The sequence below is a fragment of the Bison bison genome, unplaced genomic scaffold, assembly GCF_000754665.1.
Source record: "Bison bison bison isolate TAMUID 2011002044 unplaced genomic scaffold, Bison_UMD1.0 scf7180017864056, whole genome shotgun sequence".
NCBI lineage: Eukaryota > Metazoa > Chordata > Mammalia > Artiodactyla > Bovidae > Bison > Bison bison.
In genome coordinates, this window is record NW_011494628.1 from 1,425,304 (window position 1) to 1,448,900 (window position 23,597).

At 39.5% G+C, this 23,597-nt stretch overlaps 1 protein-coding gene across 2 annotated transcripts; it reads right to left on the bottom strand.

The window, feature by feature from the left end:
• On the bottom strand, window positions 1-23,511 carry HSPH1 (heat shock 105kDa/110kDa protein 1). 2 transcript variants are annotated; one of them, XM_010835908.1, is made up of 18 exons: window positions 23,034-23,511; window positions 20,589-20,646; window positions 18,242-18,382; window positions 17,385-17,507; window positions 14,823-14,922; window positions 13,607-13,740; window positions 12,935-13,179; window positions 12,177-12,405; window positions 11,694-11,800; window positions 11,313-11,446; window positions 9,281-9,489; window positions 7,498-7,629; window positions 4,997-5,134; window positions 3,606-3,731; window positions 2,498-2,605; window positions 2,278-2,397; window positions 1,891-2,052; window positions 1-910 (listed from the first exon to the last, which is right to left on the bottom strand). In XM_010835908.1, exons 1-18 carry the CDS (start codon window positions 23,138-23,140, stop codon window positions 704-706), a joined length of 2,580 nt encoding a protein of 859 aa, XP_010834210.1. In that variant the 5' UTR covers window positions 23,141-23,511; the 3' UTR covers window positions 1-703. The 2 variants fall into 2 exon arrangements, with proteins under 2 accessions (XP_010834210.1, XP_010834211.1); XM_010835909.1 differs by lacking the exon at window positions 7,498-7,629.
• Between the last annotated feature and the right edge of the window lie 86 nt (window positions 23,512-23,597).

The following is a 23,597-nucleotide window of genomic DNA, read 5'->3' on the forward strand; positions in this document are numbered from 1 at the left end:
TGTTTAGAAATGACACCGTAAGATGAACTTTATTTTAAAGCTCATAAGAGGCTTCACAATATCAGTTACAAACAGAATCAATGTTTCTTCCACGGCGCACCTCCACATGACAACGCACTGTACAACGAGAGAGACTGTAAAGGTTTTGTTCTGCATGCTGTGAACACATTTCACTAGCTTTTGCTTTTAGTCAATGGATTTTTAATATAATTAATACCAAAGCAAAAGTCATATTCTATTGGACAGAATTAAATTTTAGAAAGCCCTTATGAAATCAGACTTAGTCTTGTTTATAAACATCCACACCCACACACATGCTGCAATGGAGAGCAAAATGCAAGAAAACTACCTTGGCAGGAACAAATGCTTAAAGAGTTTAATCACAGCCCTCTTGAACAAGCAGTACACTTTATTTTCTCCAAAGACAAAAGTCAATTTCATCCTCAGTGATGCAAATGGTAATACTGCACAGAAGCTTAGTATGAATTCACAATTCCACAGGAATCTGAAAGTTACCAAGGCAATTTTCCCTTTTAGGATCATAAAGACTACAGACTTAAGCTTCTTCTTTTTCCATATAATACACAAAATTTCCAAACATCCTTAAAAAAGAAAATATAAATAGTCTCAGTATGTCATGTAGAATCACATACTATGGCAAAAATATTTTATTAATTGAAGGACGAAATTAGTTTCATGTCATCTAGTCCAAGTCCATATTAATGGAACTCTTCTCGTTAGGGTAACATTCTCCATTCTGATGTGGAGGTTCAGCACTGAAATTGTTTTTGCCGTCTAAGTCCTCCTCCTTTTTATCAGTACTCGGGCCATTTGGAGTTCTTTCCAGTTTGGGCGATTCGATTTTTGGTTTGGGTTGTGTTACGACAGGTTCACAATTATTATTCAACTCCTAAGAAAGGAAAACAAAACTAATAATCAGGCTAACTCCAATGTTTTCAATTACTTTCCTACATACTTAAACCAGTATTTTTCAACCAACTCCAATCATACATATCTCAAAGACTTCTACCTGCTCAGTACATTTGCCTAAAACTATAGCTTGAAGCCTGATCTAGATATGTAAATATTCATCTACAATGTGTCAGGGACTTGCTAACTATTCAGTTTATTATTAACCCATTTACTCCTCATAGCAATTATTAAAAGGTATCAATGTTCTTGCCTGGAGAATCCCAGGGACGGGGGAGCCTGCTGGGCTGCCGTCTATGGGGTTGCACAGAGTCGGACACGACTGAAGTGACTTAGCATCATCTCCTACAGAGGAGACGTTAAGTAACTTAACCTTAGGAACAGAAAAAGTAGTGAGCAAAGAGCTGGAATTCAAGCTTATAGCCCATGACCTCAAAGGCTCATGTTAACCATCTTTGTGTTCGAGTATTCTTCCAGACAGAGCGCCTTCCTTGGTTTTCTTACCAACTTCCTTCAAGCCTCATGAACTCAGCAAGACGTTCCCTGATAAAATACCAACCTGGGACTCCCCCCATCACCAAGTTTCCTAGTCCCTTTTGACTATTTTTTCCCCTTGGCATTTAACACAGTCTGATACCCTTCCATACTTATTTATCAGCAGGTGACCTCCACAGGAGTAGGGACTTTCCTTGTACACTGACAGTTTAACTCCTAGAACAACAGCTGGGCACATGGTAGAAGCTCAACAAATGTATTTGTTGAACTAAATGAAGAAATAGAAATTGGATGAAACTTACAAGGCCTTCCCACATTTTGTAATATCAATAACGAACCATTAAGAAATCTGATCTTGGGATGAGGTAAAAAGATTTAGAAAAAATGGCTATTTTTAAGGTTCAAATCATTGCAACCAGAATCCCTAAGAAACCACAGCAGTAAACACTAGACAGTGACACTCACCTTTATTTTTGCTCTAATTTCCTGAGCACATACAACAGGATCTTGATCAAGACTCTTTTTAGCCTGAGCAATCATGACATTATTCATCCACTCCATCACTTCATTAACAGACGTCTCAACCTTTTTCATTTCAGACTCATCAATATGGTTGTATTTCTCATCCTAAATAGAAAAACATGGCCATTCTGTAGAATCAAGTATTTAACAGTAACTAACATCTAACTGGACCCAATTTTCCATGAAGTTCAAATCTATCAATAACTCCTCGTCTCACACACCAAAACCTAATTTCTGACTTAAGACCATTTGTTCACAATGAAGACTCCTCCACTTAAGCAGCAGCTTGTAAATCCAGGGTTCATGTCCTCACTGGGTACAGAGACTTACATTATTTCTAAAGTCAGCTGCTATCTTGGCATAGTGCTGCAGCCTCTGTCCTAGTTCTTCAAATATTTTCGGCCTTTCTTCAGCTTCTTGAAACCGAACTTTAATTGGAGTGCCGATTTTCTAAAACCAAATGTGATAAATTAATATTCGCAGTGATTATATTTTAGAAGTCTACAGTCTGAAACACAAGTACCACTTTCCAGAGGAGAAAAGCGCCTACCATTAATTCTTCCAGCTTGTCAACATACGCCTGCTTAGCCTGGTCCTCCCCTTCTTCATAGAGCCAGTTCTCAGTCTCTGTGAGCAGCCTCAGAAACTTCTGATGATCCTACATACAGAACATGAAAATCAGTATTAGTGCCTACGTTACTTTAAAAGCTTTCGTGACAGAACAGTCACCCTCAGAAGTATTCAGTATCAAGCTCATCTGATTTCCAGATGGCAAACCTGATTACCTGGATTCTCTTCACTGAAAAACATCAAGGTGCAAAAACATGCCACAGCTTGCTCCAGACAGTGTTTTACACAGAGGAGGGGGCTAGGCTTAGGCTAGTCTCTCTGCACCTAAGGATGTTTGAAAATCTGTGGTAAACTGCTCTTATGGACTTAAAATAAATTTTAGAAGTTCAACTTTGCACAATTTGACTAAAATGTCGTCGTAGAAGAGCAATTTTCTTCCTATTCTCCGAAACAATTAGGTTTTGATTAGTAACTTCCTACTCACTTCCACAATCACCAAATACTGAAAGGGAACCAAGCCAAGTTGCTAGTTCAACCACTGCACACAACTGCCATTCCTAACGAACTCAGAAAGTATGTGGTTATACTCTAGCTGTAGGTTGAGTAAAGTTATACAAATCCACTCTGGATTTCTATAACTAGCCCAATTTTTCTCCAAGGCCCATCTTCCACAGACATGCTTCTGCTCTGGGATTTATGGTCCCTGACAAACTCTGGAATGACTGGATGAACAAGTCTTATGGATAAAGCAATGACAGAGCAACCAAGGCTCTGAGGTCTTTGAAAATAAGGATTTTCTCCTATTTATGCTTCTACCTCCCCAATAACTGTGATGTTGCAGACTATGAATAAAAGTGCTGACAAGTTCTTTCTTCAATGGTAGAGAGTAAAGTCACTAGGATAATCCAGTATAAAACTGCACACTGCTAGTTAGCCTCTCTCTCTTTCCATGACTCTGTTTATATGATTTCAAGTTATCTGTTTTCAAAAAGCTCAAGTTACACAATCTAGTAGAGATTTTAAATGTCAAATTTGGTATTAAGCACTTCAAAGTGAGATTATCTGAATAAACACAGCCCTAAACACACCTGTTCGCATATAAACTTTTCGTATGGTCCACACAGCTTGTCCCTGAACTCGTACACATACTCCTCCACCGCATTCTTAGCGTCGTTTCTCTCCTTTTCCAATTTATCCTGCATTATCATCTTACCCTGTCCAGAAACAGAAAAGGTTAATTCCCATCTTCTGCTAAACGCAACTGAATTTTAACTATTTAGATTCTGGAATTAATAAAGTCAACAATTATACACCCCCTCAACCAAAAATCAGTATTAATAGTTCTAATTTATATCTCATAAGATTCTTCCAACAATTCCTATGAAGTTCTTCATCTTCTAAATACACAGAATGAGGGTTTTTTTGTTTTTAACATTATATAATAAATTTTAGAGGGCTTCCCAGGTGGCACTAGTGGTAAAGAATCCACCTGCCAATGCAGGAGATGCAAGCGATGCAGGTTCGATCCCTGGGTTGGGATGATCCCCTGGACCAGGAAGTGGCAACCCACTCCAGTATTCTTGGGAAATCTCATGGACAGAGAAACCTGGCAGGCTACAGCCCATGGGGCCACAAAGAGTTGGACACAACTGAACGCAATACATTATGTAACTTTCACAATTCAGATTAACATTAAGGGAACAAAAATTATCTACTGTTTTTATACAATTTTGTTTGTTTTATGTAGTTACATGGTTGTTTCCTACTGGGATTAATACTGACCAATGTGTAACAGCCACACAATTTTGCCACCACATTACTGGTGCTAATGGTAAAGAGCCCGCCTGCCAATGTAGGAGACACAAGGAACGCAGGTTCAATCCCTTGGTCGGGAAGATCCCCTGGAGGAGGAAACGGCAACCCACTCCAGTATTCTCTCCTGGAGAACTCCACGGACAGAGGAGCCGGGCGGGCTACAGTCCATGGGGTCGCAAAGACTCAAGACAGGACTGAAGGTACTTAGCATGCACAAACATATTATTTATCAAACGGAAACAGGGGTTTATTATTAAATTTCTAAACACAATAGTCCCATCTCAGTAAAGGAAAACAGAGTTTCAATCATTTCACCTATCCAAACTACAGAGAAGTACAATGTATTTTAACAGAAATATTTAGTGTGGCCTGACCTACCAATGGTATTGTGCTCTGTGCTAGAAGATATCCGCACTCAATTGCTTCACAAGAACCTGGGCAATCAATTTTACACCAAGCAGAATGATCTATGATATAGATTTCTTTAATAAAGTTGCAAAAATATTAGGGGGAAAAAACTTGCTAAAAATATTTAACTAAAAACCATTAGTTTTTGGTTTCATTCTGCCCCTAAAAGTTGTATAAAAGAATTATAGCCATTTACCTAACAGGGCCAAACAAATAAATATATTCCAAAATAAAAATATTTAAGTGAGGTAATTACCTCTGTTTCAATATACATGTTCAGAAGGTCTTTCCCTAACTGCCAGACCAAGTTGGCTTCAATAGGCAACTCAACATTCACCACCTTTATTTTGGGTTTTTTAGCTTCTGGAGGTTGGTCAACTTTCTTCTCATTAGCCTTGGGAAGAGGGGTTAAAAAAAAGAAAAGAAAAGAAAAGAAAAATTCTTAAATAGTTCTTGAATAACAGAAATATCCCTATCATACTTACTGAGGACTCAGGCAAAAGTGAAATCCCTAAAATCATAAAGCTGCAAGAATGTGTAAAATCACCTACCTCCTACCCACCCATCCATTTTAAATCAGGGCTGCAATCACACTTATACCTGCCATACTTCCCCCTTCAGGAATTCACCAGAACATTTTTCATCTCAAATTTAATCTCTCTGGCTAAAGCTTTTCTTCACAGGTCCTTAACTTTCTAATCCCTTTAAGCGATGTTTGCAACTTGGCAAAGTCAAAAATACTATTAAATTACCACTTCTTTAAATTATAGTCTATAATCTCATAGTAACCACAGATAAGACTCTGACCAGCTGCTAAGCATGTCAGGATCAACTCTATTCCTGTAATATATATTTGAATCCCTATATTCCAGCTACAATTATCAGTACACTGATGAGTGCCTTTTAAAATTCCCTGAATTTGGATATTATATACACACACATATATGTGTGTGTATACATCCATCTCCTTATTTCTACTATCTGCCTTTGAGTTGTACCACATCTCATAAGCAACTCTGCAAGGTCAAAGAAAAGTTTTTACAGTCTTAGAACAGTAAATGGAATGATGTAGCAAACACTATGTTTACTGTTAAGTTTTTCCAAAATACGTAAATACAGGGCTAAAGAAGTAAGTATCTCCTATGGCCTTTAATTTTCCAAGATGTTCTTAGCATTTTCATTTCTGCAGGTTCTTCTAGACACAAATGACAAACAGCACAACTTTAGCGAACTCAGCTGTAGACCAGATGAGGAGAAACCAAGGGGCATGTAACATGCACCCTGACTGGCTGCGATGGTAAAACAGCAACGGACGAGCCCACGAGGCACGACAGGAACTGACACTAGGTAGCGTGGGGGAGTCATGAAGGATGCTAAAATTTCAGACCCTCTATAAAAGAAACTGGGACTTGAAAGAGGCTCAATGGCTTGACAATCACAAGGACAGAGACTGTTTTTCAGATGTGTTTTCCAGGCTTCTGTTTCTGAGTTCCTGAGAGATCACTTGTCTGTGAAGTGCTCAGAGCTGGGTCACGAGGAGGATCCTGTCAGCCAGCCTGCCGCATCCCTGTCTTCTCCCCTCCAGTGAGCACGAGAACTCCCCCACCACCCCCACGGTATACTGTGCATGCTCTGGGGTCACGAAACCCAAGAAAGAGAAGTGACACCTACACCTGGCACAAACACAGGCGTGCAACAGATACTGAGAATCAAATGGATGACAGCCACAGGTATGGAGGTTAAGTTGGGATAAGACTCGCAGTACAACATTAAACCAACTGCTGACAAAACCAATGTATCACAAAACGGATCCGACATGGCATGGACAAGGGACACTCCAAGGGGGTGTGTGGTAACGCCCCAACGGGCTTGGCACTATCGGTCCCACGTATAGCTAGGAACAGGAGACGCCACCCAGGGTCGTGTTCTAACAGGTATGGAGCCCACTGGCAGGAGCCAGTCAGTGCTCAGCACTAGGTGAAGGGGATGAACACTGAAGTTAAGGAGCCATCGCTGCCGGACCATCCACACCCAACTCTTCAAGAGGAGGCGGCAGCTTCTCTGAGAAATCAGAATCAGGACCCCCGAGGGGATCAGTCAGGGCATGGGAGCTTAAAACCAGATACTTTTACTAAGAGTAACATGTATTTGGACTGCAATGGACCATTCGGTAATTCATTTGAAGGTAAAGAATTCTATCCTCAGAATGAGAGAAAACCAAACTTCTAATGAAAGACTAATTTACATGCAACCTGCACAAAGAACGAAGTTCTGCAAAGCACAGATCTGGAATAACAATGGAAACTTATTACCAGATCGTTGTAATTAGTTTATATAAATTTGACAGGCAATTTAAGAGGAGAAAAAAGTTGTACTAGACTCCTATAGCCCATGTATTTATCATCGGATGACTTCGAGTGAAAACCCATCAGCAGCACTGACACGTGTCTCTTTCGGACGCTGGCACTGCAGGCACCTGCAGCACTAGACAAGACAGCAAAAGCTGCGCATCCGCCCCTGGGTGCCTGGAGTGGCAGTTACTCAAGAGAAGCTTTCAGGTCCAAAAAGTAGAAGAGTTCAGCTGGAGTACCTCTCACTGGTTTCAGTTGAAAAACACAGAAAATTAACAGGAGAGAAAAAATCCTACATAGAATAAGGTAACTTGGTGCTTGCTCTTGAAACTGCAGATTGAATGATATCATTAACGATCACAGGTTGCAACATTGTCTAATGGAATGAACTAGAAGAGTCACTCACTTTGTCAGCATCTGGGATTTTGTTTTCTTCTGAGGTAAGTTCAGGTGAAGGGGGAGACTGTGAGGTTTGATGACCATCAGTTTGTACCTGGGGCTGTGTTCCAGCTTCATTGTTGTCTTGCTGGATATTTTTCTGAAATGAAAGCCCAGGCACAAAGGATGTAGAAAGCAGGTGTACTTGTATAAACTGAAAGGTTACAGGGCACCAAAGACAGTACACGCAATTTCCGAAGTCTTAACAGGTAGGGGGAAAAGATACTGAATAAAGCATAACGAACAAGTATTTGAAAACTTCTTAGATATTGTAAACCTGTAAGAAATTCTTTGAATGATAACAGTTAGTAGTTAAATAACACAAGTAGTAGGCATTCTGACTGATGTGATGACAACATCTCTCCTTCAAGAAGCTCCCCTCTAGCACTGCAGAGACATTAATTCTCAAAAGCAAATAGGTTTACTCCAGGCCTCTCCCAAAACCTAACTTCACCAGCGGCCATCACACATCTCAACATATCCGCCTGTCAGTGGACTGAGGAGTTATATAAAATAGCCAACAATCCATCATCTGGGAGCTCATCACTCCAGTTTAGAGACGGAAGACCCTCTCTGTCTCCACTCTCTTTCCGTGACCCAACAGTCTACACCTCAAAAAAATCCCAGGAAAAGAACAAATGCTACATGTTAGTGGATGCCTCAATCCCCCAGTAAATCAGAGCTTGTTATGATCTTATCCCATCTTAGGGAGAAGCCTAAAGCATTCTAACTTTAATGACTGAAGTCTCTCATTAATTTTCTTCCAGATCTCATTAATTTTCTTCCAGAGTCTCAAGATCCTAAGGCAGACACTGAAGTACCAGAAGCAAGGCATTGCTGGTGTATATACATCTAAAAGGTACTAAGAGATTGGATACAACAGGCATTAGAATAATGGTGTCTGTAGCCAGATGAGAAAGCACTGGTGTGTGGCACTGGTCATTTAATTCATTACACTGAAGTTTCTCCTGATGAGAACAAAGCTAAGGCTCAGATGCTCCTGTTCCTTAAATGTTCTAGGAATGGTCACAGTGGTTAACAGTTCTCTGACCACAGGGATGTCACACTTGCTCATAGGAACTAAAACACTGTAACCGCCTACCTTACCTCTTCATTTAAGCTATTTCTGGTTACTGTCTAGAAGTAAACTGTAAGAGCTCATCTATTTTAAAGTTTCTTAGAATTCTTTGGTTGACCATGCAAAACTAGCACTTAGGCTAATAGAAGTCCAGTTAACATCATGAAGAATTAACAACTTTCTAAACTCTAGTCGGATACTGCACTTCCTTCCTCTCACAACCCAGAAAACCATGTAACTACAATCAAGTTAGAAAATACCAAAACTGATTTTTGCCATATGACTAAAAAACAAACCAAACAAAAAAAGTTTTAATATCTGCTATATATTTCAATGAACAGTTCTTTAGTCTTTTATTTCTTAATCATCATCAATCAGCATTTGACTTCTCAATATGTGGCCTAGGTCTTAAAAAATATAATTCCAAGAAACTTTGCCCACTCTGAATCCAATTGTCACATGCTGGTTCAAATAAAGCTACACAGAATTTAATCACAGTCCACCAAACTCCAGGCTGTACATTACCATCATCTAGTAATCGCTACTGTCATCATTAATGAAAATTTTAATTATCATGAAGAAAAATACACTTTAATCTTTTCCTACCCATCTCTTCAGGCTTAGAATTAAGTCAACTATATATTCAATCTCAAAGGCTTACCTACAAACTTACCTCGGCATCTGGGTTTTCTGGTGGCCTCTGATTCTGACAGTCCATGTCGGCTTCAAGAGAAGACACTTCGTTCTCCTCGGCTGGGATCTTCTCCACCATAGACGCTGTAGAGATGGTGAAAATGCCGTGGGTATTGACTCGTACTTTGACTTTCACTCGAGATTTTTCTCCATCCTTCTGTGCTGAAACATTCTGAACAATGAAGCGGCCTACAGCAAAAAGAAATCGACAATTTCAGAACCAAATCTGAATCTATCACGCAGACAAATGCTAAGAAAGACTGCGATTCCAAAATTCCATTTTCTCTACCAACTGAGTTAGACTTAAGTCCTTTAGTGTATACCAGAAATATAACCTTTTAAAATAGACTCATAAGTACAGTATACTTATAATACTTGGGATTAGTCTTAAAATGCCATGAAACCTTCCAAGGCAAGGGCACTCTCACGACTTTCTATTTAACACTTCTGACACAGACACTGTGTGAGACACAGACCAGCCATCCTCACCTCTCCCTACCCCACTTTACAGGGGAGCACAACCTCAACATGAAAATCCCAAGTACACGGCAAATGGTATCAAGCGCTTGCCTCATTCTGATTCTGTAGGAACTTCAGGGTAGGGTATACTGTTTTCTGACTGATCTAAACATTTTCTTCTGTTTCAAATAGGAGAGGTGAGATAAAACCTGTTACCAAAGCCTAAAATTATGATGCACTACAGAGCAGTTCCAGAGCATGACCGAGTAGAAATCAAGAGTGGTGACTCTGACCCAGACTTCCTGGGCTTGAATCTTGGCCCTGTGATGGCTGTAAGTTACTTCATCTATGCTTCTTTGAGTTCATAAGGGTTTATGGTGAGCACTTACTACGGAACCAAGTGCTACGTGTTAGTTATCACCTCTACCAACAGTATTGTTACTACAAATACCACTGAAAAAAACGAAGTGTTTTGAACCTATTATGTGCAAACCGCTACATGGGATTTAATAGTCTTGTATTTAAAGTCCTGTTTACATAAACACACAGAAAGTTAGATTTATTTACTAGGTCAGTGAAATAGGTTGGAATAGACCTTCATTAATTATCAAATCACTAGGTTCAGGAAGTAACTGTCGTAAGATCCAGTTAAAGAAACAGCATTAACCAGAGGGTACTCAAGACGACTCACAGGAGAGATATGTAAGATGGCTCTGTAAGTCTGTGCAGGCTTTTCAGTTTTGGTGACAAAATGGCTAAAGAGCTTAGATTTTATCCTCCGTTGAATGAGGACTATAATTCAGCCTGTCAAAATTTTAGTCTAGTCTATATTCAATGATTAAACTCTCTATCAACAAATACAAGAAAAAATTATTTTAAAATATAAAACCCTCCTGTGTCAGAACATTTTCAGTTTTAAGGATTAAGAAAGAAAACACATCTGGCCAGGTCAGACTCCTTCCAACAATTTCACTATGAAACGGCGCTGGGCAAAGGCAAGTCCCAACAGGCCCTAGCAATACTAGCATTTTACTTGGGAAAAGAGATACAAGAAGATGCCTGTAGGTCTCTCACAGATTTTCAGTGTCACTTTGGGCCAAAATAGATGGACAGTGTCAAACTTCTCAAAGAAAAATGTACCCAAAAAATGTATTAAAAAAAAAGATTACAATACAAAGGTAGCTTTCGGAGATAGTTTCAACGGTTTCCAAGCCAGGTTTTAAACTGAAGTAATGTTCTGCAAGTAACATTTCACTCAGAGGAAAGGTTAATACTAAAAGTAGGTGATAATCTTCAAGTACAGACTGTATCAGAAAAGGAAAAATACTCAAGTGTCCACACACACACAAGTCATTTCATCTCTTTAGGCCAGTTTAGTCATGAATAAAAGAAGAGACTTCCCCATCTTCATTATTCCAAATTGAAACCGTCCTCACATTTTCAGTTATGTTTCACTTCACGTTTTCACTGCATTCCACTCAACACTGCTGAGAGCAGAGTGTTTAAGTTGGTACACTAAATCTTCAAAAGCATAAATACAATTAATTGCTTACCTATTTTTGCTTCTGGATATGGAACTCCTTGAGGATCAGAATAGAAAGCTTCCAGCTCAAAAGGCCCACTTCTTAAGAACGTGAGAACTTTGGAGAAAGGAGCAGCGTGGTTTCTACTGAACACTTCATGGACACTAGGAGCAAAGCAAAGGTACTCAGGACTTCCAGGGTTCAAGCTCACCGTGCTACACCAACAGAACACAACCTAAAAGCTGTATCAACCCCATCTCACCAGGCATAACCCAAAGTGAGAGAAGTAGTTTGGTAAGTTTGATTGCTAAAAGATCTCAGTTAATCAAACACTCTACCGTCAATGTCATACGTTCATTTTTTTAATATATATTAAAACCAAGTATCTGAACATTATTTTCTCCTACTTACCCTTCAGCATCTTCTGAATCGTGGCTCCAGACCAGAGATATTGGGAAAGGAACTGCATCAGTGACAGAAAATTCTCTAACTTTAAATGCTGGGGAAAGGATTGCACACTTAAAAAAGAAAAAGAAAGAGAGATTATCATGAGCACATGAAAAATTTCACTCAGCTTCTAACATAAAGATCAATTCAAATAGGATGGGTAGGTTCAAATTCAAAACTGCTCACAGTGTATATATATATGTCTTATTCATAAAGTATCATCCAAACACTAGATCTAAAGATAAATAACAGGGGCATTCACTAGATAAAAGAGAAATAACACAACAAATCATCCAACACTGGAAGATCCTTGTGTCCCCACAGCCTTATTGATTTATTGAAAAGTAACTCCCTGGTGGTGTCTAACTGGGCACAGGACTCTGCCAGGATGAGATCAAGCAGAAGTGGTTTGAGGAATGACTCCCAGAGAAGATGCGAAGATGGTACCTGCAGCGCACACCCTCTGGCCACTGCTTCATCTGCATTGAGCGTTGTGCTGACATCTTTTCCAAAGAATTTGGCGATTTTTTCTTTCACGGCTGGAATTCGTGTAGTGCCTCCAACTATCTCGACAGCACTCACATCCTCTACTTTGAGCTGAGTTTGTTCCATCAACAAATAAAGGGGAACTTCTATCTTCTGCAGTAAGTCAGCACAGAGCTCTTCAAATTGTGCCCTTAGCAGTTAAGAGGAAAACGTTAAGAAAACTGATCTTAAGGCCAATATCCCGTCCTACTTTTTAAATAATTCTTATCAACCCAACAAACTTTTTTCTTCTCAGACACCCTGAATTCCACATGGGCCAGGTTTAGCCATACCATAATTAATAACTTTTTTCCCTAAAAATACACAAAATCCAGATGCAGGAGGGAGAATGAAAAGAAAATGAGTAACTACAGAAGAAATCACTTTTAAGATTTCCATTTTTAGTCCTTAATGTTTTATGTGATCCCATTTTCATTACAAGACATTTTTGGCCCAGAAATAATACTAAAAAGACTTCACTATGAGAACACTTAGCACAGATCTTCTTAAAAACCCTCTTTGCAGAAGCAATTCTAGTTCTAATGATGCTGACAGTCTTTCCGGTAGTACAATCTTGAAATGTGGGCCAAGGCTCAGAAGACCTCAGTTAGAACTGACACCCGGACTAGAGTTTCAGCAAGAAGTTCCTTCTATTTAATTTATCAGAATTTGAGACACACCTGTTCATCTTTCCAGAAACGTCTTTGTCATTCATGAAGCACTCGATGTTCAGTGGTAGGTCTGTGCTGTTAGAGCTCATCAGCTTTTTCAATTTTTCACACTCCTGATACAGACGAAGGAGTGCTCGAATTTTGGATTTTGCATCCAACTTGTACTTAGTTTTAAATTCTGCACAAAAATGTTCCACTAACTTTGCATCAAAGTTTTTTCCTCCTAAGAAAGGATCAAAAGCTGTTCCCAGTACCTAATTTAGTTAAAACAACAAATAATCTGGTTATTTTCAATCATATTTGTAACCAAAAATTTAAATGTTGCTAACTCAATCAAAGACTAATAGGCTCAAAATTTCTATTTAAACTACAACATGAAACCCAAGTCAATTAGGATGTATGTCACTATAAAATCCAAATGAAATGCTACATCTCTATGATATTTTTAATTCTAATGATTACATAGAAGATAATCTTAGAAAGTTTTTCTTTCCTAAGCAAGAAAAATTAAGAGCGTGCTAAGACAACTGCACTGTCTTTATGGAGATCAACCTTAGGAACAATTCTCTGTTAATAGCTTTATCCCAAACTCTTCATTACCCAAGAAGCTCAGTAGCTTAAAGTAACAACAATTGTCACACATTACTATCTGGGTCACTTAGTTCCAATTTATGACCTTACCTTCAATTTTCCCTTGTTAAAGGCACAGGCAGAGACTTGAAAAGCTGAATGCCCCATATCAACAAAAACCACTATTCGAGGTTTCTCATCCAGGCTTGGGAGATCCTGCTTATAAATTCCATAATTCAAAGCAACTAAAAGGAAATTAGTATGTTTCAATACTTTGGTTCACATTCTTTCAGTAATTTCATAGTTACTGATATAATTACACATGCAGGGAACCTGACTATATTTCGACCAGTTCAAGGTGAACACATTTCTTTTATATCTGACTTCATACTTCATCCCTTTTAAATACATGAAGAGATGTGACAGAGAAGACATGTGTAATACAAAAACAATGGCATGTAAACCACAAGAAACCACACACAGACAATATCAGACTCGTTACACAATACTTACATTTGAACCACAACCTGCTAGGAGACTGCTTATCCAAAAAAATTTAAGAATTTAATGTATAACTATACCAACTACAGTTCCTACCAACTGGATTCAAGGCAAATAACTGATCTACCTTAAACAGTCTATGGTTTGCTTTTTATGAATTTTGAAACCACTGTGGATATTCAAGAACACATCTTTATCAATACTTTAAGAATCCTTAAAATATCGATTAAAAATATGCTAAACAAAGTCTTATTTGCTTTGCTTGAATACACTAGGGTGTAACTGACTTTGAGTCCATCCTTAATCACAATTAACTGACACCGGCGCTAATGAACACTTTGCTCCCCATCGACTCATTCCTAGCAAAGTGCCCAGCAAACGGCACGGCTTAAATCAACATCTGACATAAGAGAAATGACCGACTCCCAACTACCAACAATTGGGAAACATATGAGGGGAAAAAAAGTTTTCCACTAAATCAATAGTTGAGGTAGTTCTAAAACCCCATAATAAGGTTGTGGGAAAACTTGTTTCTCAACTATAAAACCAATGTAAGGAAATAAAAACACTAAACCCAACACAACTAATTCAAAAGATTAAAAATATATATACACAAGTGTTTCCTAATGAAAAGAGATTCATCCATTTGACAAAGTTCCAACTTCTGATTAAAACAAGCATCTGAAAGACTAGAACTTTTGCTTTCAAATCTGTTTTTTAATAGGTGGTATTTCTACATGGAAGTGTTTGATAACAGGACCACGTGTGTCTTAACTTTAGTTTCAACAGTATGTTAACTTTTATACAAAAACAGTTTTTTTCTTACCAGCTGTCATGTCATTCATGAGTCTTAAGCAGTTTAAGCCAACAATCTGCGCAGCATCTAAGACAGATCGCCTCTCAGCATCTGTGAAGAAAGAAGGGACCTGCAAACAAGAAGGGAAAAAACTTTAACTTACCTAGAAAACCAAAATACATACAAATCCCTTACAACCACCAGCGATCAATTCACAATAGTCCAGCTAAACAGGTGCCTAGCCATGTCATGAAAGAGAAGGACTTTAAGTTTCTGGCGAGTTCTTTAAGAAACAGTAACTACTTTTGAGAAGATTGCCCTAAAATTTTAAGTATCAGGTTTATTATAAATTATAAATTTTAACCTGAAATAAAAACTAATCAAGATATTCATAAGATATATTACCAATTCTTTAAATCTAACAAAGTTTTACATTTAAGTGGAAGAAATACTACTTCTAAAGTGGTCGTATTTCTACTGACATTTGGAAATTATTCTGCTAAGTCATCATTAAATGTAATTACACTATAAAGACTACAGAAATTTAAAGATAATACAAAGTTAATTCTAGCCACTGCCCTTTGATTTGCTATTCGTTGGATTTAAGCATTAGTAGATGGGGTATCTTTTAATTCAGCAGACCTGAATTAAGGTTACAAAAATGCAACTTTTTTTGTCAAAGCCTATTGATTTTTTTAAGAGGAAGAACAAAAAGCAGCTCAAGGGATAGTTTCTAACGGTGCTGTCTTCTACCTAGATGAACCCTTTTGATCACTTTCTAGGACACCATTTTAACTAGCACATTCTTCCAGAAGAGCATCTAATAATACATTCACATTATCACTTAACTGGAAAGTACCTAAGAAAAAACTTGGTACAGGAGCTTCCACATTTTATCCCTAGGTATCTATAAATGCTTCGCAAAGAGTGCCAAGAGCAAAGGTCTCTGCTCACCTTTCCAATCAGAACCCTACTTTCTGCAGTTTTCCATATGAGGTTATTTAAAGGGAAGTGGGGGAGGAGGAAGGACCACTGACTCAAAACTATAACTTTGTGCTAAGTCACTTCAGTCATGTCTGACTCTGTGTGACACTGTGGACTGAAGCCCGCCAGGCTCCTCTGTCCATGGGGTTCTCCAGGCAAGAATACTGGAGTGGGTTGCCATGCCCTCCTCCAAGGGATCTTCCTGATCGAGGGATTGAACCCACGTATCCTGCATTAGCTGGTGGGTTCTTTACCACTAGCACCACCTGGGAAGCCCCTCTCTAACAGCATTTCTCCAAGATATTCCTTTAGTAAAACACTTTCTATCCTACAAGAGAAACTTCAGCCTTTCTGCCTCTCTTATCTCAGGATTCTCTCATATCCCAAGGTGCATGACCATAAAGGCTCCTGATGGGTCTGGGCAGGTCACCCTGCCAATAAGAGAGGGTTCCTGTCCACTGTAAATCCTCCTGAATAACTTAATTATCAACTGTCCATTGAAGTATTGAGTTTACCAATGCTAAAAACCTGGGTTCTGTCACTACTGGTTGGTTACATTTTCTTTTTAAAGATATTTTTTATGTGGATCATTTTTATTTTTTATTTTAATAAAATATTCTATTTAACCCAACGTATCCAAAATATTTCATATTCTTTATTTTATATTAACTCTTTAAAACCTGATGTGTATTTTATGCATACAGCACATCTCAGTTTTGACTAGCTCCTTCTCAAGTGCTCAGAAGCCATGTGTGGCCACTGGCTACCATACTAGAGAATACAGATTTAGAACCCTAGTAATTTAAGGATATAAGAACCTTAAAGTCATTTAATCTTTACCATAATAAACTTCTGATTTTCACCACATGAAAATTCTAACCCAGAAGAATAAGTAAGTTACTGACTCAGGTCAAATGTTAAGTTCTCTTTTCAGAGTACATTACCCCATAATTTTTCCATTTATTGGACATCTTTAGGGACCATCAGGCATATCACCATTTGTGAAGTATATACTGGAAGACTTGATAAAATTCTGCTAGCAGTTCAAAAACATTTAAGGCATGAAATCTTTTTTGAGTGATGTAGACCATTTTTAAAGTCTTTACTGAATCTGTTACAATACTGCTTCTGTTTTAGGTTTCGGCTTTCTGGCCTTTAGGCATGTAGGATGTTAGCTCACAGAACCTGCACCCTCTGTGCTGGAAGGTGAAATCCCAACCGCTGACCGCCAGGGGAGTCCCTAGGTAAAACTACCGCTCACCAAGAACTCACTGGTTCCCATGTGTGGGTGAAATCTCTCATGGATGTATACAATTGTCTCTCAATACGGTGACTAACTTCAGCATCCTCCAACTTGATCAGCCAGTCTATATTTTCAAAAAGCCCAACAGGAGATTTTGATATGCACCACCACACAAAAAACTTTGCAACTTCTGGCTAAAGATAGCATTCAAACCTACTCTGCAATGCTGCTCAACACTGCAGTGATACAGTGCAGCAGAATTCTGATCTCTGGTAGTAGAACAGCTTTCACACATTTAATACTAAAAAGTAACACGAAGAAGGCAAATTAAAATACAACACATTGCCTTGCTGAATTCTACTTACTGAAATAACACAATCTGTTACTGGCTTCTTGAGGTTGTTTTCAGCAGTTTCTTTTAACTTAGTCAACAGCATGGCTGTGATCTGCTCCACACTGAACAGATGTTCTTCATCCATGTACATCACCTGTGTTGAGGAAAGAAAATGCTCTCATTACTGCAGTCCTCAAAGCTACATGCTACTAATATTAATGTCCAAACATCATTACATATTCTCTTCCAGAAAACCTTTATTGTTTTGGCTGTTTAAAAGGACGAAAGGGAAAAAGAAAGAGAAAGTGGATAGGAAAGCAAAGCAGAAGGAAAAAAGAAATATTCTTGCCCAGAGATGAAGAGGAGAAACAAAGCTGGGCACGTTTTCCCCTACCCAAAGTACTAGACCAAGCACTCTAGACAGCAGTGGAGTTCCAATCTCACCGAAGAGATGAATCACGGAGACAAATATGATTTTGTGTAGATCATAAGACAGGAATGCCTCTGTAGTTTAAAAAAAGGTTTCTGCTTGTATTACACTAGAGCTCTCCCAACAACTGCGAACGAGCTACAGTGAACAGACTGCTTTTGATACGACAACACAATTTAGATTTCTTTAGACACCAGAAATTCTACATTTTTCTAATTGCCAAGATGTTATAAGAAACACAAACTAAGTTTTATAGCAGTATATACCATCCGAGTTAATTCTTCAAGGATGATTTAAACATAGACCCATAGTTTAAGAAAAACCAGATAAAAAATAAAAGACCACCTTGTCCAATTAGAGAAACCGAGTTAAATACTTACTAAGAATTAAGTACTTTTCTCTGTAGATGAACTGAACAGTTTCTTAGTAAGGAATCTAATGTTGTTCAATTCAATTACCTTTATCCCAACTCCACCATTTTTCATCGGAACCAGATCATAACTTAAGTTTTCCTTCTCCTTTTGAATGAAGGGGTCATTGAATGCTCGGCCATGAAACCTCTTAAAATTAGACACTGTATTGTTTGCATGAGTGATTTGCTGGAAAAGAAAAAAAAAATTAAATTCTAATTTCAACATCTATCACTAGCTATAGCAATTAAAAAGCAAGTCACTTGTTCAACTCAAATCACCAGGATATAAGTAACTTGCCCAAGAGCCCTGAATTTCTCCACCAATGAATACACTTTATTTTCTCTCCTTTTCCTACAGAAATGCCAGGAGGGAAGCAGTGAGAGGAATACACACACAGGCTTCCAAATCTGCAAGATGAACTCAAAGGTAATGAAACTATCAACTAAAACTCTGAACAAGCCCCAAGAACTTTATGTATCACTTTACTTCATTCCTTTTCTCCCACCGAACTTGTTTTATACCTAACGAATAACTGAAAAAGGGTAATTAGAAAGCCCTAGAGTCCAATCACATTTTTCTAAAAAGGAGTTAACTGTTATAGTCTATTAAGTCGCTAAGTGGCCAGGATAAGTTATTCTGAGCCACAAAATGTATGGATTGCTACTTTTCCTATCAACAGCATGGAATATGAATAATCTATACCAAAAAGCAGAAAAGGTAAGGATAGACAGTGGTTCCATGGTGTAAGGCTGAGCACTCTGGACTCTGAAAAGGTAAGGATAATTCAGTTTCCATATGAGGAAATGCTTTCAACTAACTGTAGGTATTTTTTATGGTTAGGCTCTGGATATACAAAAGTCACACTTGATAGCATACTTCACTCAAAGATGTCAGCAGTGGGAATCTTATTTAAAGCACAAAAATAATTACAATAAAAGATGAAAAACTAAGACTTCTAAAGTGACTAGTTTGCGAACAGCAACACAGTTCACTGTTTACTTCTGTCTCTGATCTACTTCTTATAAAGGGGAAAAATACAGCTTGGCAACACAAGCTTTCAAATAATATGGAATATTTCAAACAATGGAGATTCTGGAACTGAGATGACAGATGTCTAGTACCCTACAGGCTAGATCGAAGCCTCAGTGGATTCTCCTTGTTTAACAATGCAGTGGCTCTCAGGTCTGGGATGTGAGTCTTCTCTATAGCCAGCCAGGGAGGCTGCTACCTCACCAGTCTCTCCCTTCTGAGTAGGTCACTCTGAGTGGCATGCCCATTTCTCTTCCCTGCTCTGTCTTTTCTTTCATTCCTCTCTTCCAACCAGCCGTGACACAGAATTCCAGCGTTTATATAGAGTTTTGTTTCCTTTGTAGCAATACTATTTTTTGTATTTAAAAGAATTTTTCAACCTTTTTTTAATTATGTAAATCTGATGTATAACCTTGTGTAGGTTTAAGGTATACAGAGCATGTTTACTCTGGTATCCTTACATATATAGGACTGCTTTCAGTCACCTTCTTAGATTTTCATATTTATTTTTTCTCCCTAACCCCAAAAATTCGTTATAATGTGAGCCCTAAATGGGAGTCACATAGGTAAATTGTCAAGTCCTCTTAATAAGTAAAATTAATTCCAATAACTTATTTAGCCTAATATATCTAAAATACTGTCATTTCAACATGTACTCATTGTAGAAAACTGATGAAATGCTTTTCTTTTTTATTTCATTTTAAGCCTTCAAAATTGCATATATTTCATACTCTGCATTTTAACCCAGATTTTAGGCACATCTCAAGTGCTCAAGAACCATATTTAATGGCTACTCTATAGGATACCACAGGCCTAGACAACAAGTTCTCCTTAATTACTAACTTGAAAATGCTCTTAAACAACAGAACTTCTTAGAAGTTCCTTCTATAAAAGGAATCTTTAACTCTTAAATGAGTATCATGAGAAACTTCACATGAAAGAATTTCATGTACCTCATTTTAAAAAATCAAATGTCTTAGAAAATAGGATACACATTAAAAACTAAGGTTGGAGAATTACAGAGTTAAAGTATATCTTATTCAATAAAACAAAAGGAAGAGAAAAGGAAAATAAGGATGTAAGGGTTCATAAGTGGAGTAGGAAATGGCAACCCACTCCAGTATTCTTGCTTGGAAAATTCCATAGACACAGAAGCCTGACCGGCTACAGTTGATGGGGTTGCAAAGAGTAGGACATGACTGAGCGACTGAACATACATGCAAGGGCTCATGAGAATTACTTGCATTATAGTCCACACACTCAAAAACAGATAGGCTCAGGTATTTCATATTCTTGTATGTTTCTGAGATTTTATTTTTAAAACGTCTACTTTTAAAAATGATCAGAATCCTCTTGAACATACCTGATTTTTGGCTGCAACTCCAATTGTTCTGTTTTTTGATCCAAATGATATGACTGATCTAGAAAAGATGAAAAAAGCCCATGTTTCACAAATGTTTCTTAACTGACACGAGAAAAATTCTATATATTTCCATTTTTAGGCAAGGGGGACACAATTTAGCACAAGTTTGGAGTCTAAAGCTTTGGTCAGCTCCTCTATGAGGGCCCAACTTAACTGCTACTCTGAGAATCCTATCAGTGGCAGCCATACTCCCACTACTCCAACCCCAGCTCCCACTCCAGACTGCTCAAGGCTCAGAGGACATTTTCCAAGAGCACAAGTACCAGCATAATTCTCCAGGCCCCAATGGTTAGGAAGTGGACATTTACTCTGAAAATGATTTGAACAGTTACAGTGTATTATTAACTTGGTCCTAGACACCACTGACAAAAATATGGCAGTTATCAACTTCATAGAAATCTAAACATCACTATCCTACCTACTGCTGTTCTAATAAGCCATTTGACTCTTCAGAAAATTTTTATATAACGAGAAACAAGTGGGCCTCAATTATGCTTCCGGAATTTAAAAGCACAAAAGAGGGTCCTATACAGAAGACTCTACTTGAGCAAGTCAAGTAAAAATGATGCAGAGCAAGTACCACAACAGAACCAAGTACAAATGCTGAGCAAAATGACTGAATAATCAGTGACATTTTAAGTCAGCTTTTAAGAGATGAAGTGACTTGTAACTGTGAAATAGCCTTCAGAGCAGTGGGAACAGAATGGCAGCACAGAGCAGAGACAAGCACAAGAGTCTTGTCAGAAGGATGGAAGTGAATTAGGTTTCAGATTAGAAGGCGGAAAAAGAGTAACTGCCATAGGAGCAAAGTGGGAATACATTGAGGGCGTTAAATACCAAGCCGAATCAAATTCAAATTTGCTATAATAGAGACATCTCAGACCTAAATCATCTGAGCAGGTGCTGAATAGCCTCCGAAAAGCCAGAGAACTGTTGGGGCAAAGGCTGGACCTTTAAGATACCTTCTGAAAACAGTCACTCCCAATTCAAAGCAAATATACAGTTAGCCGACTAATTTACTCATTTTCCAAGGGGAGAATAAAATTAATTTCACCAAACAAATTAATAGTAGCCAATGCAGTTGAGTCAAACATCTATTACATAAAATATTAAACTCCAATACTGCCCTCCGCTTGTATTTTTTGAGAGACACATCTGTCATCTTTAGTTTCACAGTGATCTCTATAACCACAAATACAAATTTTTTCCTGCAATAGCTTTGCTTCCTTTTATTGGACGAAAGAGAACAAAGATATAAACTGCCCCTAGGCATGAAAACCTGAGATTCTGTCTTTTTCCTTACTATATACTCCAATCAGAGACGTTGGCACAGCTAAAGAAGACTGTAGATTTATAAAAAGGTTGATGCATGAGATGCTTAAGGAATAAGTCTTCCTATTGGTACTGACACTGTCTCTGGGTATTTTCTCATTTCCATTCACTTTTATAAATGTTCATCTGCACTCAAATATTGATAGAAGCCCAGTCATTTCACCTCTGGGCTCAATGCTTCATTCCTTATACATTATATTCAAAAATTAAGACCCTCTCCAAAAAAAGTTGCTTTTTAAAACGTTACCCTTTGCCCACCCCATGCCGCTGTAGAATATACCGTTTAATTCAGTGACAACATGCAGTTCTAGTGCACAAGTGTGCAATTTTTATTTTCTCTTATTTAAGCTGTGCAAAATTTAAAAAAAAAAAAAAACTAGAACACGATTCCTCTATAATGGCTTTCATAAAACGAGCAAAAAGATCATTTACATCTTTCACTAATGATCCGAGCGTAAGAAGATACATTCATCTATCAGAGCAGTGAGTCTGTGGTCGCTAACAACAATCCACTGGCTCACAGCACAAGCAGCAGCACACAGGCTCTGGAAGCTTCCAGCTCATTTCGAGATTCACAATGCGGAAGAAAAGGCTCGGCAGCCCCAGCTCTGCGGTGCGCAAAGACAGGCTAGGAAAGAGGGGGACGAGCTGGGGGCGGCTCAGCCAGCTCCGAGAAGCCGGGTGGGGAAACGGGGGCAGCCGCGGAAAGAGGTGGCAGAGACTTCTCGCCAAGAAAAGGGAGCCAAGTCTCCGGCTTGGCCCCCGACCGGCTCCCAGGAGGAAGCCCGCCCGAAGTGACCACCCCGGGGAGACTCGATCCTCGGGCTTCCCTTGGCCCCCGCGAATCCCAGACACCCCGTCTCCGATATGCGGCTGCAGGCGCCCTCCCCTACCCGGCGGCCAGGCAGCCCGCATCCCGATCCCCACTGAGGGGAGCACCGCTCCCAACACCGCGCTCCGTTTGCCGCCGGCGTTCCGCGGCCAACCACAAGCCTGGGTTCCCCGGGACCCCCAGCCCCCGCCGGCTGCCCCCCCTATCAGGCTCCCACTTACGGGGTGCATCGGTCGCTGAACTCGTTGGCGATGGTCTCGATGCCCCCTGCCCGGGCCACCGCGATATAGCAGCTTTGCGAGCCCACGTCCAGCCCCACCACCGACATGGCCGGCTCTCGGTCCGCCTCCTCCTCGGCTCTGTATGAGTCTGGGTCTGCGTCCTCCTGGCCGCCGCTTCCTGCCCCGGCCGCGCTCGGCTCCCGTGGGGTCCGCTCCTGTCACGCGAACGGACGGACACACGGACAGCCTGCCGGTCTGGCGCCTCCGGCTTCCCGGGGACAGTGGTGGTTCGCAGAGCAGTAGCCACAGGAGAAGGCGGCGCTCGGTGTCCGCGAGTCGCTCCGCAGCTCGGGCTGCCGGCCGGGATATTCCGCCGCTCGCTCACCGGCGCGCCGCTGAACTACCAACCCAGAAGGGGAGGTCCCAGAGCCTCAGCCTTATGTATCTCACTGATCGGAACTTTCCAGAATCTGCGGCATTTACTCACCGGCGCCTCCACCGGCCCCTCCACGTGCTACTTCCGCTTCCTTCTTCTCGAGCCTTCTCGAAAGATTCTACCCAATG

Bases quoted from the DNA above. Each gene is read 5' to 3' on its own strand.
- HSPH1 (XM_010835908.1), bottom strand. From the start codon at position 23,140: ATGTCGGTGGTGGGGCTGGACGTGGGCTCGCAAAGCTGCTATATCGCG. The intron at 17,508-18,241 runs GTAATTGAATTG...TCCTCAACACAG, and splicing joins ATGGTGGAGTTGGGATAAAG to GTGATGTACATGGATGAAGA. The intron at 7,630-9,280 runs GTAAGTTTGTAG...CTTTCATTTCAG, and splicing joins CAGAAAACCCAGATGCCGAG to AAAAATATCCAGCAAGACAA.